Here is a 27117-nt window from a genome sequence, read left to right as displayed (position 1 = left end):
AGAAGAGGACTCCTCCGAATCTTTCGCAACCATCAACTCCATCCGTTCAAATACCCTGATGACATTCTTCTTCTTTGCCTTTACAGCCAAGTCCCGTGCCGTTCGACCACGGTCATCTGGTAGATCCCCGGCTGCTCCGTGACCCAAAAGGAAGTAAACATCCTCTGCTAGCCCGGCCTCTGCTGCCATATGAAGAGCAGTCTGGCCGAACATGTCTCTCGCATGAACATCCGCCCCCCGATTGACCAATAACCTCATAACGTTGTTCTCTGACCCCACGGCCTTATGGAGTGGTGTTCGTTGATAATCATCGCGCATGCTGACGTCCGCTCCATTATGCAGCATATACTCAACCATCTTTCGACGACCCCGTTGCACGGCTTTATGCAGTGGAGTTTCACCCGAGAAGTTAGTAATATTGATGTCGGGAGATTTCTCCAGAAATAGCTCAAAGAGACCCCTGCGACCACTGGCTGCCGCAAAGTGTAGTGGTGTATCCCCGTTACCATCCTGTGCTTCGGCATCAGCGCCAGCGTCCAAGAGCATGTCCATAATGATATCGTGCTGATGTAGTACGGCGCGATGCAGAGCCGTCATGCCGTCCTTCGCGGTGGCTTCTAACATTATCCCATGCTCTAGTGCCAGCTCGGCCAGCTCGACATCGCCGGCTGCTGCTGCAAGATCCAGGATCGTCTTCCCGGAGGCGTCCTGTGAGTTAATGTCCGCACCTCTATCGAGCAGCAATTCGAGCATCCGTCTGCCCCTTTTCGTTCGGTCAAAGAGTACCAGTGATATCAGTAGCGACAGACCTGGTTCTCCAGCCGGAGCATTAATGTTCGCTCCCTTCTTTATCAGATACTTGACCACATCGAAGTGGCCCCGACGGCCAGCCTGGTACAAAGGCGTGCCACATTGCTCGTACTTTTCTCCCGAGGAAGGCTGCAGCTCCATATCTGCTCCATACCGAACTAGCAGCCGGACGATATTCAATTGCCCAGACATTGCAGCCCACCACAGCGCAGAACGGCCACCGTCATCAACTGCATTGAGGTCTACTCTTCGAGACGCAATCAACAACCGTACTACCTCCTCGGATCCCTTTTCGATTGCCCAAAATAACGGAGGCCTCCCATCCCCGTCCTTCACATCAGGGTCAGCATTAGCCCGAAGCAGCATCTGCATGATGACCTCGTCCCCCGCTTCCACTGCGCATGACAGTGGTGCTCTTCCTTCTGAATTCTTCACGTCGGGGTCTGCTTTTGCCTTCAGCAGCATCTGCACAATTATTTCGTTACCCTCTTCGACGGCGCATGACAACGGTGCTTGTCCTTCTGGATTTTTCTCATTGGGGTCGGCTCCTGCTTTCAGCAGCAATTGCACCATGGTTTCATTTCCTGCTTCGACAGCGCACGATAGGGGCGCTTTGCCTTCTGAGCTTTTAAGATTAGGATCCGCTTTCGCTTCTAGTAGTATTTGCACGATGACTTCATTATCAGCCTGCACCGCCGACAACAACGGCGGACACTCATTCGAAGCCACAGCATTGGGATCAGCCCCGGCCTTCAATAGCATTTCAACGATATCAGAATTGCCTTTCTCTACCGCAGTCGACAACGGGATCATGCCGCCCTCATCTTTCACATTGGGATCTGCCCCCGCTTGCAGCAGTATATTCAGGATTGATGCACTCTCTCTTTCGACCGCATATGCCAATGGTGTCTTCCCTTGAGAGTCCGCGGCATGGCAGTCCACCCCGACACCAAGCAATCGAGCCACAACGCTCTCGTGGCCGCCCTCCGCAGCTGCACATATTGCTGACTGGCCACGCTTAGCGTCCTTTATATTCGGGTCCACCGCGCCAGTGCCCAGGAGCAATTGGAGGACCTTGTCGTGGCCCTCGGCGGCGGCCCAGAAGAATGGCGTCCGACCTAATTCATCCTTGCAGTCCAGAGTCACGCCAGGGGTACCTAAGAGCAGCGTGACAATGGTATCATACCCTTTGCTAGCGGCAAGGAACAAGGCAACCTCTAGTTTGTCTTTGGGGCCAGGTGGGGACTCGGATTCGGCCATGATAGCGCGCACAATTGCAGGAGTCGAGATGAGTAAATGGAAGGGAGATTAAGTCGGGTTGGTTATTGTTAACAGCAGAAATTCCTAAGCTTCACGACCTTATGACATTCTTCACTACAGATGTGGCCCAGCGACAAACAAGCCTTTTTACCTGCCCACAGCACTGTGTAACTGATCGACGAGAGAAATACACGAAGAAATGTGCGAATTGGGCGAACAGACAGACAATCAGGCAGAACAATGTGCCTTACCGCCGATTTAATAGTCTAGCATTTATCGAGGGGCAAAAGAAAAGGCGAACGAAACCCACTCACTCCAATCGTTCACCCACTTAAACCATGTATGTACCCACTCAGGTTACCGACCAAGCGTATGTACTGGGGTACACAGTGTGTGCACTGTGCAAAGAAGTCCGATAAGGAAGCAAAAGAGAGCAGCAGCACATAACAGATACGAGAAAAAAAAAAAAAAAAAAACACCCGTGGGCTATCCGATAATTATCAACAAAGACACACTCAAACATCCTTTTTCTTTCAGATTCCCTCCCCATTTCTCTCTCCCACCCCAAAAAGCAACCTCACGCGTAGCACAAACCACATATGCCACGTGTATACCATCCACTGGGTCTCCGATTCGAAAATTGGCCACCACCTAACAGCGACATTCCCTGCTCTTACTCACAGACCGGGGTTCTGGAAACTGCATTTGCACATCATACTATTATTATTATCATTACCATTATGGCTGGCTGGCTGGCTAGGATCGGGGGTTGAAGGGAAGGGAAGGGGAGGGAGGGGGTTGGGATGGGGGTATTGGACTGGTACGTTAGTACTTTTTAAGTTCCTTCCCGCACTCCAGCCGCTTGATTTGCTGGGGAGGGTCCAAAGTTGGGCTGGGTTGGGTTGGGTTGCCGGTTACTCCGCGTGGCGTTGCATAGAAGAAACTAGACTAGCTCGGTCATCATTATTCGGGAACGAGGTTTCGTGTTTGTTGTGTTACGGTGCGACTGCTTTTGTGCTATGGTATTGATTGTATGATGAAAATTGGTTTGGTATGTCATAGGTCTGGTCTCTTAGCTTTCTGTGGGTTGGTCTTCATGCAGTATAATAGTCCTGGGACCCCTCCTGGGCATTGGAGGGGCGCTTGCATTTGCATGGTTTGGTTTCGGGTAGGTCGAATTCTCCTAGTGCCACGATTGTTTCCCAATTTAAAGTGATGTATTATATTGTAACATTTTCATCCTGGATGACGAACCTGATGGAAACAATATTTTCAGCATTGGGACTGTGGTGGATACATCGGAAAGGAGATCGTCGACGGCTTCTCGTTTGTGCGATTTCGAATGCAAAGCAATATATCTACGAGAACCAAGATGATGCTGCTATTCCTGGTATTGAGCAAGTCGTTTGATAGTGCAAAATTGAGGCAGTCAAAAGAGATTGATGAGGCAAATAAATCGGAATTGAAGGGATCATAAGTATATACGATCATATGCATACAACGCAACGCCCATGCTATGCAACTTTCATCATTGAACCAATCCGCAAACGCCGCGCCCGCGCTGTGGCCAAGAGCAATATATAGTAAAATGCTGTCAGAAGGGACCTGCATCGTGGTTGCAGCCAAAATGGTAATAGCGAGCAATGGAATGCCAAGAGAAGAATTCCGGTCCTTCATCAGAATCTTCAGGCTTGCTGATGAGCACCGGTGTACACGCCCTCAAAGTCCAAGCCGTCCAGCATTCCGTTGACTCGATCAATCTCTCGGGTGAGATCTTCGATGTTCATAGCAAGACTGCTAACCTCATCGAACTTGCGGCGTCTGTTTGCATCCGCAATCATTTCTGATACGAAGAACTTCTGCTCTTCCAGTACGATCAGCCGCTCCCGAAGCGACTTCTCTTCGGCTTCCAGTGCGGAAACCGCGCTGCTGGTATCGCTAGCGAGACTGGCATTGCTGCCGCTAGCGGCAAGATTGCCGTATTTGATCGACGCAAGAGCGGATCCCTGCCGTTGAGGGCCACCAAGTGAACCGTTGCTAGGGCTAGGGCTAGCGGGGGAGCTTGTGGAGTTAGACAGTCCCCCGTTGGGAGATGCATGCTTGAGGACTCTGGGTAAGGATTTGAGAGGGAGCATGTGAAGGTGGAGGAAATTGCTGGCTTGTTGGTATATAGCCTTCTGTAGTCGCTGTTGGGTGGGGGAGTCTGTCTGCATATCGCGAACTCGGCGAGCAGCGACGTCATATTGGGCAAACGAATCTGTCAATCGTTTACGGACCTTTGAAGCCTCTGCAATCTGCGCAGAAGATGGAGGCCGCCTAGGATCTCTGTGAGAGAGATTGGATGTCAGTGGTCGCTGGATCCTCTTGTGCGCTCATGAGCAAAGAAGTACATACTGCAAGGCCCCTAGTATCTTCTGAAATTTAGGGAGCAAAATCCGAATGCCTCTCTCGAACTGAGTGAGATTTTCATATGCCCGCACAGCTGGCGGCTTCCTCATAATGTCGGCTTCGAAGTCTCGCCGGTCAAATAAGGTCGATCGGCACTCCTTACAGAGTCTGATATCGACATTAATCACGCCCGTGCGGGGCGACTTCTCTGCTGATGTTTTTGCAACTATGTCCAGTCAATAACCGAAAGATAGGTAGTTTCGCAGATCTGACATACGAGGTGAAATGCTCAAAGGGACCTCCGTGGAACATGCAGTTGCTGGATCACCACATACGACTCGCCCGCAAGTCCTGCAGTGGTGTCTTCGGAAAGTGTAGCTGGTGAAGTCTTGCTGGCAAAACGGACACCGGGAAACACTAGAGTCATCCTGCCAACTCACTATTGTTTGCTCAAGGGCTTTCCGTTGATCACCCTGCCATGAGATTGACCACAATTTATTCGTGCTCGATTGAATCTGCTCCGCAGGCAAACTTGCAAGCAGCTGCGTGAGTCGTGTCAAGCGTTTCTCCAAGCGAGAAACTTCCAGCAAGTCCTTGTCGACTGTCTGCTTCCTCATCGCTTTGAACTCACTCATGCGATCTCTCACCAGACCTGGAAGGAAGTTAGTCTCATGCCCATTATTGTTTTCTAAGTAAAAAAGAGGCCTTACCATTGTGGTCGTTGTATCCCTCCCTCGACTTGTAGCAAGTTTCACAGACCCTGCACCATAATCCTCTGACTGGTTCATGTTGGGCCGACCTGGATAGCTTCATCTGATACATGGTATGATCCTCACAAAACAGTTTCCCGCATTTGCGACAATTGACACAACCATTTGTAGCATTGAGTCGCTTTCCACACGACGGTTCCAAGCACACATCGTAAAGGGTGCGACCTTGCCAGTGATCCCTCGTTATAACGTCGTCCGGGTCGAGTGCTCTCGGGGGTTCAGGCGGATGCGCCGGGAGAGGTCCAGGGGGCCGACTCGGACCGGCAAAAGGATGTATATTCTCATTGGATTCGAACACGTCCAAGCCTTTGAGCTTTTGGTTTAAGACTGCAAGTGGTTGGAATCGCTTGGCTTTATCCATCTGGGTTTTGAACCAGTCTTTGACTTCATCTTGCCGATCGTCTTCCAGGTTCTGGTGGACGTCATCGAGGTGTCTGAGAATCGTGTTAATCGCATGTACAAACGGAAACAAATATCGCGAGCGTCAAGCGAGGTACCTATTCAATTGCAACAGTGTCACCTGTTGCTTCTGTCAGTATGTCTGGTGGTGATAGGAACGGAATCCCGATAAGAGACTTGTGTAGGACAGGTCATACCATCTCCTCACTGCAGATCGGACAGGCTAACTGAGCTCCGGCAGCTGCCGGAGCAGCAGGAATGGAGGCAGAACCATTTTCGAGGGAAATGCGCGACGTGAGATCCTGAGCTTCGGAGGAAACCTGGGATGCGGAGGCTTGTGAATTCAGGGAAACGCTGCTGGCGGACGGTGATAAGGTAAGGTGTCTTGGATTGCTGGGCTGCGGAGACGGGATTAATGCCGATGGAGAACGAGCGTTCGCGGGGCCAAGAACACGACCTCCACCCAGCGTCCTCCGGGGCATGATGACTGGAATTTAAGAGAGCATGAGAATCGGAATCCCACAAGGGGTCACAGACCGTAGGATCAGGGGACTGGCGGATGAAAGGGGAGTCTGCGACTTCAGCCTTGTCCGGGGGTGGAGCTTAAGAGGGGGGAAAGACAAGAAGGGAAGGGAGCCGAGAGTGCCAGACAAGCACCAGCCCAGCGTCAGGAGTTAATCCGCAGCTTATCGCCCGCCTACAGATTGTACACCTGAGGCATCAACACCGGCCATCATGATTATCCCCACAGTTCAGTCTGCGCATGTCTGGATCGCTCACTGGTCGCGGCTGATCGATTACTTTTACTGCCATCATCCTGCATGTACGAGAATTGTCTTTGACATTGACACTCTCTATCTTTATAAAAGATAACCTAAACTTACAGCTTGCTCTCTATGAACATCCTTCAATATTAGCAAGGTCTCACACGCCTTGCTTTCAACCAACAGCACCTATATATCTAGACAAGAAGTGCAACTACTCTAACCAGCCATGGTCTATATCTCTTGCCTTTAATGGGCCTACTGCTGCCCAGTCTCCTTCTGCTTACGCTCCGCCTCCCGCTTCAGTTGGTCAGGCCGGCGTACAGCGATGTCCTTCGGTCGGAAATCGCTGAACAACGTCTTGAGCACATTCTCAATGAGCCAGCATCCCGCGTAATCGAAAATCATCAGAACAGTCAGTGTCAGTTTAAACTCGGTGCTGAACGGGACCAGGCGGAGCTTCTCGTTCAACTCTGGCACGAATTCGGTTGCACAAGAAAAGGCGACACCAGATGCCGCAACCAGACCCCAGTACATAGCCTTGTTCTCGCGAATGGACTCTCTGAAGGGGCGGCCTTGGTAGTTGATCGAGAATGTCGAAATCTGCTGGATAAGCTGCAAAAGATAGATGGCGCTGTTGAGGAGCGACGGCTCAAACTCTCCCTCCAAATCAACGTCGGATTGTCTCCTGCGACCGAGTCAGTTATAAGCACTACAGAACCTATACCAAAGTAGATGAGAACTCACGGCTCGATGCTGTATACATAGTTCGACAGGTAGATCAAGGTGGCAATGTGGATGGCGAACTGGCCGAGCACGGAGCCGATGATGTACACGTTGAAGATGTTCGGCTGAGGGCGCTCCTTCGACAGACCTTCGACAGACTGCAGTAAATAGTTAGTGTCAGGCATCTCTAATGTGATTCTTGATCGCCTACCTTTGCACGAGAGATTGACAGAAAACAAACACTCATCAGCATACCGCTGATAGTCACCTGACCGTCACCAAACTTGATACCGTCCAAGTAGATAACACTCAGACTGTAGGCACTGATCAGACAGTTCAAGGCAAGGATCTTGTACATCTGAATCGTTGCGACCAGTGTGCAGCGACCCTGACGCAGAATGTTGGGAATAGCAACGACATTTGCCAATTTGCTGGTAAAGGGTGCAGCGACAGAGGCATCGCCGAGTTTGAGGGTCGGGGGTTCGTTCTCGTCCAGCTCCTGCTCCATCATGGAAGTAGTAAGCTTATCGGCAAACCCGGCAGCTGCCACAGAGGCTTGTTGCTGGCGCTGCTGATGAGGAGTCAAGTTGGAATTCGATTGCTGCAGAGCACGTGCACCAGGAGACGTGATGGTGGGAATCGCCTCTGCTTGGGCCGGCGCGGACTGGACGGTAGTACCCTTACGCTGCGCTTCGCGTTCCATGGCCTTTTGATAGTGCGGGTTGCTAGGACCTGGAGGGTAAAGGTGTGCAATTTGCACAGGCACGGGCGGAGCCGGTTGGTTGAAGCGCTGCATCATGGAAACCTGCTTCTCGTAGATTTCCTTCATTTTCGTTGTCCGATAGTGCTCAGCAATCTTTGTGAGATCCTCAGGGGAGCCATTCAGGAGTGCAACACCGACATGGGCTTGCTTCAGGGCACCGACATCGTTCGTTCCATCACCGCACATCAGAGTCGTATAACCAGCATCCTTGAGACCAAGAAGAATGTCCTCCTTCTGTTTGGGGGAAACGCGAGCATAGACCCAAGTGTGACGAAGGAGGTCAGGAAGTGCCTTCTGGCCCTTGAACTTGGCCAAAGCGTAGCCCGTGACACAGATATCGTTGGTTTCCAAAATACGGCGATCGAGATCCTGGGTGGGATCAACATCAATATTGAGCTTGTCGTCGATACTGCGCCAGACCAGTCTGGTCCCTGACGTGTCGTGTTCGGGAGCGTCAAGGATCAATACATCACGATCCACAATTTCAACTTGGCGAGCAACGTGCACGGCAGTCAGAGGATTGTCACCAGTGATCATGACGACACGGTGGCTGCTTTCGTTGAGCATACGAACGGCTTTGATGGCGTCATCCTTCAGGGGACACTGCAAGACGAGGAAACCGGCGAAGATTAGGTCAGATTCCACCTCTTCCCTGGTGTAGTTGTTGATACGAGCGCGAGTAAGTTCAGCTTCATGAGAGAGATACTTGTAAGCGAGGGCAAGGACACGAGCGCCGTTACGAGTGAAGTACTTGAAAGTTTCCTCGTAGTTCGGCGGGGTGTCGATAAGCATAGACCTAATGGTTTCGGGGGCACCCTTGACGCCGACAAAGGTTGATTTGACCTTCTTGTGCGTGCTGCGGTCATCGGAGACAATCGTGGCGATGGTACTCTGACGCTTCAGTGCGGAAGAGAATTGGAATCGTCTGATAACCTGGACGGACTCGGGAACCCGAGAAGCTGTGGCCGAGACCTTGCCGGTCAGGGTGTCATTCTTTCCTAGTGTCCAGCCAAGCCATTTCAGCGTGGCCTTTTCCATAGGGTCACCAACAACCTCGCCCTCATCAAGCTTCACTAGTGCGTGAGCGCTTGCAAGAACCAGAGACGTATCGAGTCCGACATCGCTGCTCTTGGCGAGTTCAGTGTGGGCACCATCTTTCTCAACCTTTGCGCCTGCCTGGCCAAGAGTCAGACCGGCAACACCGTCGACAACAAGATCCTCCCCGGTCAAAGTACCGGTTTTATCAAAGCAGGCAACATCGACCCGGCCGGCGAAAGGAATCCGGAAAGGCTCAGTGCAAAAGATAGCAAACTTGCTCAGAGCAGCCAGACTAGTGTTGACAGCAAGGCTGAGCTCCATAGGAAGTTCGGGAGGTACGACACTAGTGATGATGAGGACACAATCCAGGAGCAATTTCGACCTCTTGCGATCCTTTGCCACACCCTCCTGCCAAACATACCATGAGGCGGCAATGGCGAAAATAAGCAGGAATAGAATAAAGAGCAGGGCTTCCACGTTGTTGGCAGACACCCGCTCGGTGGAGTAGATCATGGTACGCACGAGACTGCCCTGGCTTGTTTCAAAACCGGTTTTCACAACAACACCAAGCGCGCCAGAATCGGGCGTGGGAAGAATACCGGAACCATCGTGAGACTTGGCAATATCGTCTGATGTGGTGTTCGCATGAGTAATCTGCAGGACTTTGGTTCCTCCGTGTACGAATGCGTTCTTGTCCAACCCATCCGGTTCAATCAGGTCGTCGCCAGGCCTCAGTTGGACGGACTCCTTCAGAAGTGGTGTACTCTCACCAGAGAGCATAGCCTCGTTAACGATAACACTTCCTTCGATCAACAGGATATCACACGCCACACCACTGTCTTCCTTGGTTCGGTTAACCGACATCAAGTCACCAGGCAAGAGCTTGTCACTGGTAGTCTTCTGCCATTGTTTCTCCCGGAAGACCCAGACTTCATACGGCTTGATACTCATTCCCCGGAACTCATTGAGCGTCCGCTGGCGCTGCCACACCACCGTGCTCTCAAACATGACAAGCATGAAGAGGGTAAACAGAGAATAGTACCAGTACTCGTCCAACATCCACAAACCAACGCAGAAGATTTGGAAAACGAAGAAAGGCGCAACTGCGTGCTCCTTCCAAAGTTCCACAAAACCCGGCACGGGAATATCAAACGTGTTATCGCCATAGTGGTGCTGAATACGTTCGACCTCTTCCTTGGTGGTCAAGCCTTGGGTCTTCTGGAAGATCTTGAGGGCAGGCTTGGGCTCAGCGTCGAGGACGTAGGACAAGGGGGCGAAGCATCGGCGTTCAGGGTAGTAAAGAAAGCGGCGCTTCTGAAACAGGAACGAGACCGTCTTCTTTCCACCCCTAGTGTCGAAGAGCAATGGGCAGACCTCAGCCGAACCAGCATTAGCTGCGGGAATCACCTTGATAAGCCGAGCGGAGTCGATCGATTTAGCCTTAGTAGTGGTGAACAGTGTTTGGATATCGATGTTCCAATTCGTCATCAGCCACAAAAGCGACTGGACCGTGATAATAGAGCCAGCATACACAAAGGTCCATTCTTGACCTTGAATGTATGTATCGTAGCGTTCAGGGGAGAGATAGAAGGCGAAGAATGCAGGCCAGATGATCAGGAACGGCCATACATAAGTGTGCAACTGAGTGGGAAGGGGGTTATGGAGAGAGGAGTATTTGATCTGGGGATCTTCGACGAGTCCTGGCCTGGGCATCATCAACTTGTCAGTAAGCGGCCGGTCAATGCACGCGATACAGCGAAGGTGTCTCGACTCACATGGTGACACTCGAATGACCACGACGCGGGCCAGACGACGCGAACTTGAGATACCAAGAAAGCCTCAATAGACCATAGGAAATAAAGGGCCCAAATCCTTGAAGCCACCAGTATATCTCCGAAGTGCAGGTCGAAGAGGAAAGCGCGAAGAAGCCACCTCGACAGTATAATTTTGGGATTCGCCGCCGAGGATTGAACGTACGGAAGGCCCCGTTGCTCGCGATTGGTCGCCGCCACGTGCCGGGACGGAGCTTGGATTTTCCCGACTCTCGCTGGTTCCGATAAGCAGGCAATCCTGATAGCAACCAACTACTAATGACTACGGAGTTTCACTCCGTATGCTGATAAGAGTGATCCATTCAGATGGTGAGGACTTGACTTTTTGACCACTTTGCAAATTGAGCCCACGCTACTTAAGTCCGCCGTCTTTGCTTAGCGAGTTGGCGCTGAGGTGCTACGTAGAAAGTCACCGAAACTTCAGCCTCGGACTTTAGGCCTAGCTAATACTCGCGATAGGCACTAGTAGCTATAGATATGAAGACGCCAAGATCTGCACGGAGTTGTCATAGGTTCTTTACACACCAAATGAAGAGTTTTGACGTTTGCCCCTCAACATAGAACGCCAGGGTTTCAGTGGCTCTGTTGTTAAATCCAGTTCGGGACGATGGCATGTGTTAGATTACTACCGTTAACATCATGATGCGAAGCAGTCAAGATGGTTGCGCCGGAGCTGAGAATGGTTTATGCCGTATAGCCTTTTCAAGTAATTGTCTGATGACGTGAAAACCACATACGCTATGGACAATGAAAATACTATAACTTATCAAGATTATAGATTAAATAGCATAGAAGATCAACTTCTAGGCCTCATCCGTCGTGACAACGAATGACTTATGTACATTGACCCCGTCCCATGCGCCTGGCTTCGGATTGAGATTTTCCTGACTGCTGTGCGGGCTTCCCTGAGCTGTTTGCACGGTCGTAACAATAGCCCTAGTGTCGTCAGGGTTCAGATCCGGACGCCAGAATTTGGTCGAGTTTGTGGTATGTTCGCTTCGCGAGGCATGTTGACCGTTCATACTCGAGAGCGGCATACTTCCGGAGGTTTTCTTGCTGCGTGTAGGAGAGTAGCTGGTTCCGCCCAACCAGCGGAAGAGAGGGCGAAGGGTGACGAGGCAACCTGCTGTAATCCCGAGGCCCGCTTCGACATTAGACCATATAGATATCTGAGTCGTTGCGTCTTTGCTCTCATTAGCGTTACGAAGCCTGGTAAGAGTGGCTGACTGTCAAACTTACAGAGGAACTCGGCGTCTTTGTAGGTGGGAAGGAAAGGGATACGGACGATGACACCTGCGCTTGCACTATTGCGAGTCTTAGCAAGCGATCGTGCATGAATGATTATGTCCAATCTGTCTTACATGCAGCCCAAGCTCAGGATACCCGCCAACGCGGCCTTGGTTTGGCGACTCATTTGTAATTTCCACACCAAGAAAATAGGTAGCAATCCAAGGGTGAAGTCGCATATCATCGCAGTGACACTGTATACGTAGGCAATATCGAGGAGTTTATCAATAGACATGCAGTGTCCGGGTTTGGTGCGCTGCCAGAAGTGTGACACCGGTTTGCACTCGAAGGTTAACATGAACCAGAATACGAGGCCCACGATGATCGACACGCCTACCACACACCATAAGAGGATGGTGTGTACTCTGGAAACAGTAAGACGGAGGAGGGCCAGCGCAATGGAAATCCTGGCGACAACAACTGTCACGACGTAGCTCGTTTGACCTAGCCACCACCACTTCTCAATGTAAGCGAGAGAATTCGACGTGATATTCAGTGTTCTTACAAAAAGGGCGGTTTCAAGATAGCCGTCTTCCAGTTGCTCGAATTTCTGGCCCATGCCGTACAATGAGCCAGTAATACCACACAACGCAAACAGGATATTCAATCCCTTTATAGTGAATCAAGGTTAACATTAACAGACTCTCTTAGTAGAAGCGCCGATAGTACATACCATAGCGAAAACCATCAGCGCATCATCCCACCCAAATGCGCGCACCAGCCGCAGCCGAACGAAACATCGTAGGCATACGGCAATGAAGGATATCCCCAAGAAAACCACAGTAACGATGAATATTGACTCACTGCGGCCCTTGAATTCGATCATGGTGGAGCACACAGCGGCGTGAGTGCTACAATCAACGAAGGTCGCAGGCTGGAATCGGGTGACATTGTCTCCCCTGGTGTGGGAGGAAGAGGGTGTGAGGCAGCCTAGGCCGGGGTAACTGTCATTTAAGTGGATATATAACCCAACTGGCAACCGTTTTAGGGGTAGCCTGGAGGGGGGAAAAGGTTTGACTCTAAAAGGCTGGTCCACCCATAAGATTCTTAACAAAGTACCGTCTGCTCAGCACAACCGCCCAATGACGAGAAAGCTGATAGTCTCCGAAATGCCGATGGAGCCCGGGTCTAAGTCTTAATGCTGCCATGTGGAGAGGGCTGGATTATCTGCTTGCCATGGAGGATCACTCCAAATGTACGGCATTTGTTCTGGTGCTACGGAGTACGTGGGTTAGACTTTCATGTAAGAACTAACTAGTAGGAGGGACAGAGATATCGGCTGTCGGGTCAGTAGCCGCCTGTGATCTGGTACCGAGGTCTATAGTGGCGGACGCTGAATATTGAACAACAGGCTGATTGTCTGGCACTTTTGCTCGTCATGATTCCACATTAGTCTATCTGGATACTATCATCGTATGGAGCCTTGACATTGGATCCTATAAGATAGGAAACAAGATCCATTAGATCGACCCTTGGGCAGCTTGAAGCAGCCATTTCGTGTGCCTTTGCCAGTAACGGCAAATGTACCTGGGCCATAGCGGAGTCCATAGGGACAGAGTGGGTGCTTGGTTCCTAGGTGGGTTTTCGGTGACAGTCACTTGCTCTCCGTTTGAAAAATCGAAAAATGAATTCATGTAGGAGAGGAATAATCGGCTATATGCTATGCCGACTGCACAAGAGAGCAGGTGGGCTGCGTGACATGTTTTGGCCCTTTGGGACTTAGCCCACCTGGGCTCCACACTGCCGCAGCAACGTTTGCCCCAAGGGGCCTGGGCGCGATGAATACCAAGAAAAGATTACATTATAATATTTGGCAACTGTAGTGTGTTTTGCGCAGAAACAATAGACAGTGAACCACAACTCTCTTTTTTCCTATTGGGACCTTGCCAATCGGGCCTCACTGAGCCTACGAAGACGAAGGGAAGGCAGGACCCTGGTGGACTCTGCAGAAAAATGAGATTACCTCAAAAACCCTGCCGCGTGAGGATTCCCTGCCATGCATGCGGGTTATTGGTCTCCTAGGGACTTCCCTGTCATCATGCCTAGACTATTAATCATAGCGTGTGAGTCGGGCGTTGATCACCACAGCAAGCACTTAATGTCGCCCACAATCCACCAAACTCGAAACGACGTAAAGGTATCCTTCATGGCTGCTGCACTTTTTACATTAACGGGCAAAGGATCTCCAGTCCCCTGCCGATGAGCAAGATGTTAATCAAGATAGAATCAAGATAGGGGCGAATCCGACGATTCGAACAGCCAGGGCTTTGTCCTATCTTCGATAGAGTAATGATTGACCGGGATCTCATTGTTCTCATGGTGGTCAGCGCAGTCCGCTTGTTTTCCAACTTGCCTTCCTGGGAACAGAATGTGTTTGTGCTGGGCTCTAGAAATTCTAGCTCCGTCCTTCCCGAAGATTTAGTCTACGGGAAAAAGCAAATGTTGGTTGCAATAGCTACAAAGTAGCACAAAGCATGTTGCTTTTTCTCCTTCTCCTCCTTCTTCTTATTCCTCCATGCCTAAGGTGCCCATAGCACCAAGAAACAATTAATCAGTCACATCCAGGCACGTTTGGAAGAAGCATTCCTAGGGCGTAGAGTAGCCAGAATGGATGCTCCCGCTGGACACGGCACGGAAGTCGAACTGTCGAAGGAAGGAAGGAACCGTGCGTGCCGAGATTCCCCCTCTTTGCCCTTTCATCGTTCGGCAAGCCAGCCCCAGTATCCCCACACCTATCCAGGCATCAGATGTTGCCGATCCAATAGTCGTGAAAAGGATGGAAAACTGCTACATTTCCGCAATAACAGTAATATATGTAGCTGCTCCCAGGCCTATTCTTCACGACAGATGACTGATTTCCTATCGTTGGTCAAAATCAACGTACACCTTGCCCATCAAATCTCCAGCTGACATGGTCTTTCGTGTGGGGGACTGAACGGATTTAGCATCATCTCTCATTTCGCTTAGGGCCTTAGCTCAGGAGTTCACGCTAACATGTCTAGCCCCAAGACTAACCGCCCATCTAAGGCTTCAGATTTTAGAGGCCTTGCCAAACCCAGCTAGAGCTCCGATCGTGCTGTATTTCGCCATCTACTTTCCATGGTGCCGACCTGACCAGCTGAACCCGCCGATTCCAGTGCCCAGTTTGGCTAAACAAGATCGGCCCCTACCGTCATGGGTACTATATCTATTTCGGGAATGCTTTGTGTAGATCATACCAAAGTATCGGTGGTGATACTCTTTTCAGTGCATGCTGTCATCCTAGCTTAGCACTTGATTATGGAGCTAGCTCTGTAACTTATGTTCTTCCAGGAACATGGTTCGGTCCGTCCATGGTTCAGAGGCACGGTGGCAGCAAGGATAATCGCAGTTAACCACGGGTTGAGCTGCCCTGACATGCGAGTTGAAATATCACACACGTCGATCGAAATAATTATCCAGCTTTGAGGCTATTTTTGGTCGATTTTGTCAATTACCATCAATCTAATAAAGCTTACATACATGCTGCCGGCAATTCCCACCTCATGGAAACCCGAAAGGTTCCAGGCTCCAACTCCAAGACATCTCGATCATCGTGTTCTTTCCATTGGTGCCGAAGCTATCCCGTTACGTGCGGCCCCGATGTTTAAAAGTTGGCACAGGCCCATCCTTTATCACTTGCAGACGATATCTCTGGTTGACATCTAATGTCTGAAACGCTGGCTGTCAGCATGTTGTTTCATCTCATTGAGGGGTAGCATCCCACCGACCCGTTAGCCGTCAAATATGGCATTGGTGTCAGTCTATTTATAAAATCAAGGGAGTGGGGCCGATCTGTTATCAATGGTTTTGGGATTGGCTCTTTGATAGGGATTAAAAGCGATTCAGTGCGACTTGGAGGATAACTTCTCGGTGAACAACAGTATTTTGTAGACACTATAGAGACGGACATATCAGGGATATCTCAATATTTTTTCAAACTGACGATCTCGGGTCTCGGAGAATAAAAGATGCTAAGGTTCATCTACCATTAGACTAATGAAAAGAAACAGGTTTCCTGAGCTCGCCCGAACAGGACCGCATCCAATAGACAAATTGATAACAGTAATCCAGTTCCATCATGGCAACAAGTGGCCGAGAAGCCTGATATGAGGCTGGCACTAATCACTCATTACACCTCTCTCACATCCTAGAATCTATATAAGCGGGTCACATTATCACGCGCCCTATACTAGGCAACTACACATCACGATATGCGATTGTTCGCCATAAAGCATGCACTTATGATTCTAGAAGCGACATCAGTAGTCTTGAGATCTGGTGCTATCTAGATATGCCTCCACGAGCAACCTCTACATCTAGATCGTGCCTCTTAGGACCCTCCAGCTATATTGTATACACGTACTACAGCATTGGAGTATACCTGTAGAAGCCCATCAGGTTTCGTTGACTGATAGCTAATGACTGCAAGAAAGGGGGCTATATAGCACCCAATCAAGTCATCTGACGACCCCATTGGGGAGATGAACATGAACTGACAAGCCATCAGTGGTTTCCGACACTATTATCAAAAGCCATGGATCTGATGCCAGCTTTACATGCACATAGCTTCTGTGCCTTTGAGTCTTGGCATATTTTTTCATGCACTTTTGTAGCTAAGAAACAGATTAATGCCTGATTGCATCAATATCCCTTACCATATGATGTGTTGCAATTAATGATTATGGCCACAGAATAGGGAAAGCATAATCTTTATTTCAAATCTTCGTCCCAACGGCGACGTGATCAGAAGGTATCTTATTCGAGGCACTGTTACTAAGAAATTGCATCATGGTTTACGATTTGTTGGCGAAAGTTAGGAGTTCTGGTCCTCCGGGGCTGGAAAGGGCCTTCGGCTATTCATAATTGACTGTCATGCAGTGAAGCAGGAGTCCTGAAATACCCCCGAAGAAAGAATCTCTCCAAACTTTGATGCCCACTAGTTCCCCGTAACCATGTAGAAAAAGGGATGACAATTTGGGAATGCTTATGAGGAAGAGCGGTGCCCATACTCGATTAGCCATTGATTGGGTTGCTATGTTGTGGAAGAAAGGTTGAAGGAATGTATTGAGCGAAACTGCGGTATTTCTCGGAAAGCCGTCTTCGCAACTAAGTCCTTTTCGATGAATGCAAACTATACGCATGTAATGGCTTAAAGCATTGTAATATTTCAGGAGAGATGAGGTTGTAATTGTTTCTAGTTTTGAATAGGTGAGAGCCTTTTAGGCTCTAGTGGCAGCAGATATACTCTTAGACCATTCCTCTGGTGAAGCTTGTACATAAGTACGGCCTATAAGGCGACATTAAAGCTTTTCCAATCATCATGAGCCGCTAAAAGGGCTAGCCCCATTTTTTTTCAAAGTCTAGCTAGCGTACTATAAGGCTGCGTAGAGAGCACAAGTGATGCTCGCTACTCTCGCCTTTTCCTGTGATATTAGCTGCTATTATTTAGACCTGAAACGACTGAACCCCCAAGCTAGAAGACGATTTAAAATAAATTGAAAATATAAGTAAAATTTATACTAAGTGACTCAATAATTGACACCCTAGTTAACTTATTGAGCGAGAATAATGTACATTTTTTCATTTCATCCATCCATCTTATGATATAGGCAATAATGGTGTTAACCTATATGAAGGACGTTCCCCCAAAGTCCTTCGAAAGACTTCACTAGTCCGGGAGAGGTGTTACCTTAGGCCTCAGAGAATGATACTTTGGAGGAAACTCAAAATATGGAGTACAGAGTATAAGATTGAGTATTAATTCGCTCACGGATGTAACCAGCCACTAGTGGATGATCTAGTGATGCTTTTTAGTACTAGTAGTAGTGTGGAGGCCTAACAGGGATCTATGCTCCTAGATTTCCCTGAAACTCGGTTCTCAATGTAATCATGTAAGCCTTGTGGTTTTGCTACTTAGAGATCAGCTCCTTAGCCAATGCTATTTTGTAATGGTTTTGGTCTATCCTGAGTTCATTGTTTTCGAATGGCTTCATCGTGATGGGGAGGGGAAAGTGGAGATTAGAATCCCACCTATGTAGAGCTAAGCAGGGGATCCTCGCTAGCACCGACCCGCAGACACTTCGGCTTGAGCTGAGTCCACGTAATTGTACCCTCCAGGAAGAAAAAATATCCCTACTTCCAAGCGGGTTGTAATCGAAACAAGAGGCAGAAATTTGGCTCATTGTGTGCTCGTGCTGCACATAGGCCTCATAGCAATGTTCAGTCACACATGTTTATTCGCTAATGTCTCGCTTCCCTTGACATATACACATCTATTACTGCTTTGGAAAAGCATCATGATCGATTATCATTGACTTCTACATATATGTCCACCGTTTTTCTGACCCCATCAACCGGTGGCTGATCCTCTGTCAGCCCTCTAGTGCTTTCCGTACTCTCCGCATCATCCCTGTTTCTGCGAATTGTATCATCCTGTATGGTACACAGTCCGTTTTGTGTCGTATCAAATCTAGAGAACAACTCAGTAGCTCGGAAGCCTGGAAACAAAGCAGAACGTCTTCTCGCCCGAGAGCTGTAGCCACCTTGATTCCCGGATTTGGTTCTGGAACCTGTGGCTCCTTGAGTGGTGCTGAGTTCGATCTCGGACATATGGACGCCATTAAACCCGGTTTTGAGGTTGCTGAGGATGCGATAGACCGAAGGCATGCAAGCTGCTATGATGCTGAGGTACATAAGTAGTCTGCGATGTTCTAACATTAGCTGCGACCGAATAGGGTGCGATAAAGATCCTTCTCTCACTCGTTGCAAATGTCCACATTAACAATTGTCCCTGTGAAATGAATGTTAATGTTCTGCTGCCTTTGCCGCGTTGAGCGTCCGGAAACTCTTACATGTTGGATCAGATGAATGTAGATATGTCGGAAGATACACGAGTTCAGTGATACTGACCGCCACCACACTTCAGGATCATTAGTCTGCATTCAGCCACAAATATTTGGAAGGACCCAGTTCTCTTACACAAGTCTTGTGGCAAATGAAGCGATGATTTGAAGACGCTTTTGCAATGTCATTTGCACGCTCCAAATCATAATCAGTGGAATCACCACCAATGCCAAGTCTGTGAGGATGTTGATGATAATGATTGGATAGTTAATAGCGCCCTGAATATGGTTAGGTAGAAATAATTTATACGATCACGAATCTTACCTGCCCGGCACACTGGCTAGGTAGATACTCCCAGTGCGGTCGGCATTGAAGAGCCGTGGCAAAAAGTGCAAACACAGTCCATAGGCCGACAACTATGATGTTCATCATGTTGGCTCGTCTGATGCGCTGACCTGGTGTGAGCCTGTGAATCAATCGACAAGTGGACAGCTTTGAAAGGGAAAGGACAGGAATAAGAAGTAATTGAGCGGCATAGGTGAGCTGATACAAGCAACGAACAAGTAAGCATTAGGATCTATACCAGTAACTGGAGGAAACACAGCTAACCTTGTTGTACTTGGAGAAGTCAGCAGTGGAAAGAGAAGATGCATGTTTCCCGAGCCCATGGTCAACTGCAAATTGAGTAAGTAGAGTTTGAATGAAGGCAATAATCTAGCAATAGAAGCTATTAGTCGTGCTCTCGGAGGGCAAAGCGGGTTTTCTACTAAAGCAATCCACAGAGGTGCATCTGTGCTTAAGAGCACAGTCTTCGAATATAAGGCAGTTCCAAATTTGATGGCAACGATGATCAAAGTCACGAAGAAAAAGGCAAAAGCCACGAGTGTAATTGCTGGGCCTCTGTTATAAGGTGTTATTATTCCCAAGGGTGGTAGAAGCTCAGATGATGATGATGATGGCATGGCCAAGATAACATGCTAGAAAGAGCACTCTCAACATCGATGGTTCAAGGAGAAGCAGACAAATTGGGAACCAGCAGGAATTCTTACTACCTCCATATATAAATGCTCAATGTTACATCAACGCTAAGGCTGACAGGGATATGGTTCATTTACTACTGGTAAGAGTTTGCCATAACTGCAGGGTTTTGTTGGTTTCACGAACCTAGTAAATATGTTAATCACTATATAATAAACCAACAACAAAGGCAGCTTTGGAGCACCGGTCTAGATCAATCTGCACTATGCGTAGTACTCAGCCCAGACATACATTAAAAAGATAGTATCTGGGCCTATGTGAACGCGCAATCAGTGTCGGTAGCGTAGCAATGAGAGACAAAAGGATAGAATCCCTGTTTAGTTCACATACCAGTCTGGCACTAATTCGGGACGGTGGCTACCACCTACAGTAGCTAAAGCCGCCGGCCGGTTACGATCAGGGATTAATATATCGCCCATGCTTAGTTACATCGCATAGAGCAATTAGTTGCGTCCACTAATTGTCGTAAATGCAAAGCTATCCCGCTCGGTTTGTGTGTTCTGTGTTTTCTTTTCTATCCTTGACATCCTGTTGTTTTGCTTTTTCTACTGGCTTAACGTCTTGAAACAAGCATCTACCCTATCTAGCACGTTTTCTTTTGATAATTGCGAATCATGGAATACGACAATAATTCAGTAGGGCTGTCTAGTCCCGCAAAAGGGCCTCATGCGATGAGCATAGAAGATCCCCCGCCCCCATCTTCTTATCAGTATCGAGGGAAGCCACGGCTTGAGGTGAGCAAACAATTTCTATATTACTTGAAACCTAATTCTCTCACTGAGCGCTATTGTATTTCAGAGATATCTCGGTTTTCTACCTATGCTAGCATTTGCCGCAACCCTACAAGCATCATGGGAATCTCTAGGATCTAGTCTTCAAGCAGGACTGTTGAATGGTGGCCCAGTCGCAATTGTCTATGGCATGCTCCTATCCTTCGCTGGCTCCCTATGCTTGACATTGTCTATGGCAGAGATGGCATCGATGTAAGCATGGATTCCTACGACGAGAACATCCATCATGTGTCACAATGTGTTTCTTCTAACCGCTGTACACAGAAATCCCGTTGCCGGTGCTCAGTATCACTGGACGTATGAGCTCGCGCCATTTGCACCTCGCTTCTTAAGCTTCATCCAAGGTGAGTTACTCCCCTTTCTGAGAAAAAGCTTCGATTTCAATGGCTAATACGTGATTTCACCATGACAGGCTGGGTCACGGTAAGCCTCCAGTAAACCGATATTGAAGTTGACAATGAACACTTCCTAATCAGACACCAATTCGTGAATAGGTCATAGCATGGTGGGCCAATGTCGCCGTTGGGCCATACCTAGTCGGCACTGAGATCCAAGGACTACTTGTGCAGAACTACCCTTCCTACGAGCCGGAAGGATGGCATGGGACTCTTTTAGTATTTGCAGTGCTCTTCCTGCCCTTGTTGGTCAACATCTTTGCGCGCCGCCTCTTAGCGCCAGTCGAAGTGCTATCAGGTGTCATCCATATCCTATCATACCCGGCCATTATGGTCGTCATGATTGTCTTAGGGCAACGGCACACAAATGAGTTTGTGTGGACTGAATTCGTCACCGATCAGAGTGGATGGCACAACAAGGGAGTGATCTACTCGATTGGATTGCTAACAGCGGCGTTCACCCTAAGTAGTCAGTCTTTCTTGCCCATCCACGATTTCTCAACATGCTAACCTTCGAAAATCTTCAAACAGGCTTCGACGGCGTCATCCACATGTCCGAAGAAGTCAACGACGCACCCAGAGCCGTCCCCCGCTCAATGGTCTGGGGATTATGCGTGAACGCCGTCCTTGCCTTCGGCTTCGCCATAGCCCTACTATACACCATGGGCGACTTCCAGAAAGCCCTCGACTCCCCGACAGGATACCCCATCATTGAGATATTCTACGCACAAACCGGATCAAAAGCAGCATCCAGCGCCATGATGCTCCCGATCCTCCTCTCCGGCTGCTACTCCTCCTTCAACGTCCTAGCATCAGTCAGTCGGCTCACATGGGCGTTTGCTCGCGACGAGGGATTCCCCTTCTCATCGTTCTTCGCACATGTATCACCTCGATACAAGATCCCCCTGCGATCTCTTTTCCTAGTGACGACAATCACCGTCCTTATTGCCTTAATCAACATTGGTTCTTCGGCGGCGTTCAATGCCGTCTTGTCGCTGGACACTCTCGCCCTTTATATCTCCTATTTGGTCCCGATTCTGTTCATGCTGATCAAGCGGGTTCGCTTTCCGGGAGAGATCCGCTTTGGCCCGTTTAACTTGGGGAGGTTCGGGGTTCCGATTAATACTTTTGCCATGCTGTACGGTACTTATATTACGATATTCCTTCCGTGGCCTGAAACTCAACCCGTCACGGCGAGCGGCATGAATTATGGTGCTCCGGTTTTTGGCGTCGCTCTGTTATTCGCGGTGATTGACTGGTTTGTTCGAGGACATAAGAAGTGGAATGGGCCCACAGTTATGACGGCGCCAAAGTAGCGCTAACGGGCTGTTGATTAAGGGATGGGAGCATCCTAGTGGGATATATAGTGTGGGCGGGGATGGGTTGAGACGTCTGCGACGGATGATAACCACTTAGTACTACTGGGTTTCGATTTCAGTTCTCTTTCAAAAGTGGGTTGTATGCTTGCATGCTGATAGGATAGCCATGATGATGATGACATGTCTAAAGATGACACAAAATAGACGATTATTTGTTCCAGCGTCCATCACAGAGTAGCTAGGACGATCTGGTCTCAGCAACCAATTCCGCGCGATTCAAAAATCTAGTTATCATGCAAGGAGTCTCAGACTCTTTAGAAAATATATACATCTTTAAAAAGCGCCCAGTAAATATGCCAGATATTCCTCACATTATGAACAAATGTTCCCCTATATCTACCACTTCGCCTCCTTACGGCCCTGGAACTCCTTCAGGATGGCGACGTTCTTCTCAAGAGCCACCACCTCGGCGTTCAGGGACTCGTTAACCTTAGCCTGGTCCTCACCAAGCTTGGCGTAGAAGTCCTTACGGTAAGGGGTAGCCGACATAGCAGCAGAGAAGATGGGCTTGATAACGAAGGAGTGGTGGGGCTTGAGGGTGTTGCCGTAGGCTTCACGGAAGGAGTCGGACAGCTCGGTGCTGCCGTTGTTCAGGTTGTGGCGGAGGGCCTGGGCGGTGAAGTCAAGACCTCTGTAGCACAGGACAAATTGTATATTAGCATGTGTAACTCAAGTGGCATGTATACAACGACTCAATAGCCGCTGAAACCCAGTGGGGTGGGGGAAGCTGGGTAGATGGACATACCTGACAAGCCAGAGCAGACCTTCAGAAGCGACGTGCTTCTTGGTCTTCAACTCGTTGATAACAAGAGCCTGGAGAGTCTCAGACTCAGCGGGGGCAGCCAGCTGCCTCTCCCTGACTTTCTATGATAGAAGGTAAGCTTCCGATAGCATCTGACTGCGGGGTACTATGTATGTTCGAACCTTGATGTTGTTGGTCAGATCACTCTTGACAGGAGTGAAAGCCTTGGAGCCGAGAACATCTGAATGAAGAGCATCAGCACTGCCACTTTATTATCAAGAGACGCGATCAATGGCATACCGAAAAGAGTGGTGAGAGACTCAGCAGCTTCAAGGAACTCAGTGGTCGAGATGCCGTTGTCGTTGGCAGCATCGATCTTGACGTCCGCGAAGGACCTCTTCTGTTCGTCGAACCAGGTAGCAGGCATGATGTCTAATGAAGATGATAAAGTCTAACAAAGGTAGAGAGCAAATATGCGAAGAGGAAGTGAGCGATTTAAATAGATACAATCAGGGGGTCCAGGGGAAGGAAAAGGCAACGTGGAGGGGAAGGCGGCAGTTTAACAACAACGACAGGCCGCCTGTCACTCTCTCCCACTCTCACACACCGCCGGAAGCGGGACACGCAAGCGGTGAGGCCAATCAGCGGGTCCATTGCCCCTGATCAATCTATCCTTAGGTAAGACACGGCACAAACAGTACAAACTCCCTCTGCGCGGTCACGGGATGGGTAGCGACGTCATCGTGTCTGTTGGCCTGCTTTGTATACCCTGACTTGTCTACTCTTTAGAAGCTTCATCCTAGGCAAAAATGTCAGCGATAATAAGTGTATTAACCTATATAGTCTATATGCACATTGTAGCCTGATTGGTGGTGAGGCGTAGCTCTAGGATTGTATGTTGGAACCTCTACTCGTAGGAAGCAAAGAAAGGGCAGAGAGTTGTATATGTTGTGTTCCTATCTAGGGGTTGCGCAGCGAGGCGCGTAGAAGTAGGGGTTGTATGGTATGTAGGGGTCACGTGACCGAGGCTACTAGTATTACTGCTTCAACATTGTATACTATGTGACGGCTGTTACGGATGTCGCAAAGTTAAGATGTTATTGCGATGGTCAATTTACTACCCTGGTATCACGGACCCCTTCAAAACAGTTTACTTCGCGCTCTTTGAATGAATTGTCAAGTAGCACATAAAGCATGTCATCATTAGGAGGGAAAAGACTACTTAAAGACAAAACAATGCTGCCGAGAAGTGAAAGCTCAGTCGTAGAGACATGCCACATACCAGGATGATATCTCATTAAAACCGCGCTGCATGTCGATAAGCGCTACCCATTAATCAATCCCTTCAACGCCAAGCTCAAAGCATACGTTGCATCACTCAATGCATTGACTATCTCATGATCGGCTTGGAGCCAGGCGACTACCAATCCTTTGCCAGCACACTGTCTGAAGCGTTGGAACCGTCCATCTCAATGATCCCACTGGACTGAACGCTCTGCACATCAGTCGCAGAGGGAGGCCTATCAACCTCAACCGGCTCGTCGTCCAGTTTCTCCGTGCGGCCATCTTCCGATCTGTCAACCTCCTCCCAGTCATCGTCAGATCTGATAGAGAAATCCTCCATGTAGCTTCTACCGCTACGTTCGGTCTGGTCCGCGTTAACCTTTTGCTTCTTAGTCTCCGGTTCTCCGTTCAAGGCAGGATCAACGGTCGGTGGGTCGGGAAGCTTTGCTGCGAGCATCTCCGCCGATTTCGAAGACTCACCGTCAGATTCGAGTTGAGATTCGCGGTCGCTGCTGGCGCTAGGGGCACCCTGATCTTCTGGAGGGAAGAACAAGCTACTACTGTTAGCCATACCAATGCAACCAATATATCCAGGGCAAGTCATGACTCACGGAGTAAACTTCTCGTAGGCTATCTCATCCTTGCGCTCAAAGTTGCAGAAGATGATCCGTTCTAGTTTCCCAATGTTGCTCGGAATATCCATGAACTTCCGTGTCTCGTCGAGGACGACACGGGCAGCTACTTCGCTTGGATAGCCGTACACGCCTGTGCTGATTGCCGAAAAGGCAATGCTTTTCATGTTGTTCTCCACGGCAACCTCCAGACTACGACGATAGCAGCTGCGCAGCAGAGACTCCGGGCGCTCCCTCCCTCTTTGCAATTCAAGATCATAGATAGGCCCAACAGTATGAATGACTCGTTTGCACGGAAGGTCATATGCAGAGGTTATCTTGGCATCACCGGTATCACAGCCATCAAGGGTGCGGCATTCTTCCAGCAGACCAGGTCCGGCGGCGCGGTGAATGACACCATCTACTCCACCTCCTCCAAGTAGAGACTTGTTGGCTGCATTCACGATACAGTCGATCCCATCCAATTTTGTGATGTCGTTGCGGATTAGAGAGATGGTGTCGTTCAAAGCCTTGGAAGGCTGCGCGAGCGGGGAGGAGACTGGAACCAGGCGCTTGAGTTTGTATAGAAGGGAAACGGTCGGAATCTCAGCGAGGGGCACAAGTGGAGGAGCCATTTTTAGGCAGGCAACTGGTTAGGTAGATCAATTCAGTAGTGTGAATAATTGAAGCAGATGATGACAAGTTGGTTGACAGTAAACTGAACACTCGCCACAGAATGTGCTCTGGCTTAATTAGATTTTCTTGTCGTATCGTGAGCTTCAATTCGTGAATGTCTCGTAACTGGCATTAAGCAGTGATGTAACAAAGATGATGACGATGATGATGGTGATGGACTGGAACTTGATGTGTTACTACAAGTAGTTGTTGGCAAAGGAGGGGAGCGCGACTGCACGTGATGGCACTGCGATACCCTTTATCTTATCGGAGGTGTTCTGAAAGCGGTAATGCTCGCATGTGATCATGGGCTGTCAACCAGATAACAGTTGCCCAGTATAATAATGGATGAAACTCTACAATTATGCCATTGTCTATTCGATTAGTGACGTTCTGATCTAGATTCGTTAATGGAAGCGTATACTAGTGTCGTCCGCCCAGTAATCCATCATTATCACCAAGAAAGTCACAGCAGCAGTGGGTTGTTAGCTACTAATGGGGAACTGCTTACTTTACCTTCAAGAAAGATTTAGGAACCCTAGTTATTGCTTAATTGTCACCTTCTAGTATTGGAATATAATACTCTACAAGTAATATTCCAAACATATAATCGAGCCTGTTTTAAGCGCCTTCCAGGTGTCTTCCACAAACCTTCTAATCATACCTGGCATTCACGCTGCACGCGACTACTGCCATTGATGAAAATTGCATAAATTCCCATAGAGCAAATATTACTACTCTGAATCAACAGACACATCATAGCGGTATTAGTCTCAACCAGCGATGGCACGATCTCAGTTAATTGACGTTGACAACCCTCATAATTTAACCGAAGCCAATAATTGCCAAAGGAGCAGCAGCAGCAAGGAGCTCTGCTGTGCAACATAAGGAAACGCCAGGCAAGGACGCAGACCATGATAAGGAAAAGCGGAGTACGTAGTGTATTCAACCCCAATACATGACATGATAATAAGATGTCAACATGTCAGAATGATAGATAATAATGCACATCGGCATGATCGGAGCTGTCATGATGTCAATCAACCAACCTGACAACATCGCACTACTTACCCCATACATAGATAATGTTAATCTATGACTCGGTCCGAGCGCCCTTGCGCCACCACCCACCCTTGAGCTTCTTTTACCCCAATATCTTACCTATCCCAACCGATATGACTCGTAGAGTATACAACGCACACAAGGCGGCATGTAATGCAATCATATAAGTGCAATAGCTGACAGATAGAAAGAAGCCACGATCTTGCAATCTCATGACCGTGATTGGACCAGCCTTGAGC

The 27117-nt window shown here is 48.9% G+C and overlaps 7 protein-coding genes across 7 annotated transcripts; 2 read left to right on the top strand and 5 right to left on the bottom strand.

Moving 5' to 3' along the window:
- Positions 1 to 2510: 2510 nt before the first annotated feature.
- On the top strand, positions 2511 to 2864 carry BO87DRAFT_377926 (uncharacterized protein). The gene has a single exon (XM_025623679.1). It carries the CDS (start codon positions 2670 to 2672, stop codon positions 2841 to 2843), a length of 174 nt encoding a protein of 57 aa, XP_025478342.1. The 5' UTR covers positions 2511 to 2669; the 3' UTR covers positions 2844 to 2864.
- An 891-nt stretch (positions 2865 to 3755) lies between these two features.
- Positions 3756 to 6109, bottom strand: BO87DRAFT_398301 (putative vacuolar segregation protein (Pep7); the record flags this gene model as incomplete). Its single annotated transcript, XM_025625365.1, has 6 exons — positions 3756 to 4395; positions 4465 to 4684; positions 4736 to 5110; positions 5169 to 5662; positions 5726 to 5754; positions 5825 to 6109. The coding sequence occupies 6 exons, from the start codon at positions 6107 to 6109 to the stop codon at positions 3756 to 3758; spliced, it is 2043 nt and encodes a 680-aa protein (XP_025478341.1).
- A 540-nt stretch (positions 6110 to 6649) lies between these two features.
- Positions 6650 to 12863, bottom strand: BO87DRAFT_398299 (ion-transporting P-type ATPase SPF1; the record flags this gene model as incomplete). Its single annotated transcript, XM_025625364.1, has 8 exons — positions 6650 to 7079; positions 7139 to 7275; positions 7329 to 10559; positions 11593 to 11933; positions 11990 to 12054; positions 12112 to 12494; positions 12543 to 12647; positions 12711 to 12863. 8 exons carry the CDS (start codon positions 12861 to 12863, stop codon positions 6650 to 6652), a joined length of 4845 nt encoding a protein of 1614 aa, XP_025478340.1.
- A 5308-nt stretch (positions 12864 to 18171) lies between these two features.
- Positions 18172 to 19918, bottom strand: BO87DRAFT_362101 (uncharacterized protein). Its single transcript, XM_025621618.1, has 7 exons — positions 19669 to 19918; positions 19511 to 19615; positions 19226 to 19444; positions 19037 to 19179; positions 18910 to 18977; positions 18818 to 18848; positions 18172 to 18758 (listed from the first exon to the last, which is right to left on the bottom strand). The coding sequence occupies exons 1-7, from the start codon at positions 19861 to 19863 to the stop codon at positions 18353 to 18355; spliced, it is 1167 nt and encodes a 388-aa protein (XP_025478339.1). The 5' UTR covers positions 19864 to 19918; the 3' UTR covers positions 18172 to 18352.
- Positions 19919 to 20543: 625 nt separating this feature from the next.
- Positions 20544 to 22716, top strand: BO87DRAFT_377922 (putative amino acid permease). Its single transcript, XM_025623678.1, has 6 exons — positions 20544 to 20673; positions 20738 to 20922; positions 20995 to 21074; positions 21143 to 21153; positions 21225 to 21594; positions 21657 to 22716. The coding sequence occupies exons 1-6, from the start codon at positions 20554 to 20556 to the stop codon at positions 22439 to 22441; spliced, it is 1551 nt and encodes a 516-aa protein (XP_025478338.1). The 5' UTR covers positions 20544 to 20553; the 3' UTR covers positions 22442 to 22716.
- Positions 22587 to 23791, bottom strand: BO87DRAFT_377921 (GLTP domain-containing protein). The gene is made up of 4 exons (XM_025623677.1): positions 23547 to 23791; positions 23429 to 23487; positions 23250 to 23368; positions 22587 to 23135 (listed from the first exon to the last, which is right to left on the bottom strand). Exons 1-4 carry the CDS (start codon positions 23671 to 23673, stop codon positions 22841 to 22843), a joined length of 600 nt encoding a protein of 199 aa, XP_025478337.1. The 5' UTR covers positions 23674 to 23791; the 3' UTR covers positions 22587 to 22840.
- A 557-nt stretch (positions 23792 to 24348) lies between these two features.
- Positions 24349 to 26029, bottom strand: BO87DRAFT_362092 (macro domain-containing protein). The gene is made up of 2 exons (XM_025621617.1): positions 25142 to 26029; positions 24349 to 25084 (listed from the first exon to the last, which is right to left on the bottom strand). Exons 1-2 carry the CDS (start codon positions 25774 to 25776, stop codon positions 24667 to 24669), a joined length of 1053 nt encoding a protein of 350 aa, XP_025478336.1. The 5' UTR covers positions 25777 to 26029; the 3' UTR covers positions 24349 to 24666.
- Positions 26030 to 27117: the final 1088 nt, after the last annotated feature.

Source organism: Aspergillus neoniger, assembly GCF_003184625.1.
Source record: "Aspergillus neoniger CBS 115656 unplaced genomic scaffold BO87scaffold_22, whole genome shotgun sequence".
In the NCBI taxonomy this organism is placed as follows: Eukaryota; Fungi; Ascomycota; class Eurotiomycetes; order Eurotiales; family Aspergillaceae; genus Aspergillus; species Aspergillus neoniger.
Note: the sequence above shows the minus strand (reverse complement) of the source record. Positions and strands in the feature narration are given on the sequence as shown.

What these genes read in the sequence shown, in the direction of transcription:
- BO87DRAFT_377926 (XM_025623679.1), top strand. Translation starts at nt 2,670, where the DNA reads ATGCCACGTGTATACCATCCACTGGGTCTCCGATTCGAAAATTGGCCA.
- BO87DRAFT_362101 (XM_025621618.1), bottom strand. Translation starts at nt 19,863, where the DNA reads ATGCCATCATCATCATCATCTGAGCTTCTACCACCCTTGGGAATAATA. An exon ending in TCATTTGCCACAAGACTTGT is followed by an intron (nt 18,978 to 19,036) that starts GTAAGAGAACTG and finishes ATGATCCTGAAG; the next exon opens with TGTGGTGGCGGTCAGTATCA. An exon ending in AATGTGGACATTTGCAACGA is followed by an intron (nt 18,759 to 18,817) that starts GTGAGAGAAGGA and finishes AGAACATCGCAG; the next exon opens with ACTACTTATGTACCTCAGCA.
- BO87DRAFT_377922 (XM_025623678.1), top strand. Translation starts at nt 20,554, where the DNA reads ATGGAATACGACAATAATTCAGTAGGGCTGTCTAGTCCCGCAAAAGGG. An exon ending in GAGGGAAGCCACGGCTTGAG is followed by an intron (nt 20,674 to 20,737) that starts GTGAGCAAACAA and finishes ATTGTATTTCAG; the next exon opens with AGATATCTCGGTTTTCTACC. An exon ending in ATGGCAGAGATGGCATCGAT is followed by an intron (nt 20,923 to 20,994) that starts GTAAGCATGGAT and finishes CGCTGTACACAG; the next exon opens with AAATCCCGTTGCCGGTGCTC.
- BO87DRAFT_377921 (XM_025623677.1), bottom strand. Translation starts at nt 23,673, where the DNA reads ATGCCTGCTACCTGGTTCGACGAACAGAAGAGGTCCTTCGCGGACGTC. An exon ending in GTCTCTCACCACTCTTTTCG is followed by an intron (nt 23,488 to 23,546) that starts GTATGCCATTGA and finishes CTCTTCATTCAG; the next exon opens with ATGTTCTCGGCTCCAAGGCT. An exon ending in ATCTGACCAACAACATCAAG is followed by an intron (nt 23,369 to 23,428) that starts GTTCGAACATAC and finishes CTTCTATCATAG; the next exon opens with AAAGTCAGGGAGAGGCAGCT.
- BO87DRAFT_362092 (XM_025621617.1), bottom strand. Translation starts at nt 25,776, where the DNA reads ATGGCTCCTCCACTTGTGCCCCTCGCTGAGATTCCGACCGTTTCCCTT. An exon ending in GCCTACGAGAAGTTTACTCC is followed by an intron (nt 25,085 to 25,141) that starts GTGAGTCATGAC and finishes TAACAGTAGTAG; the next exon opens with CTTGTTCTTCCCTCCAGAAG.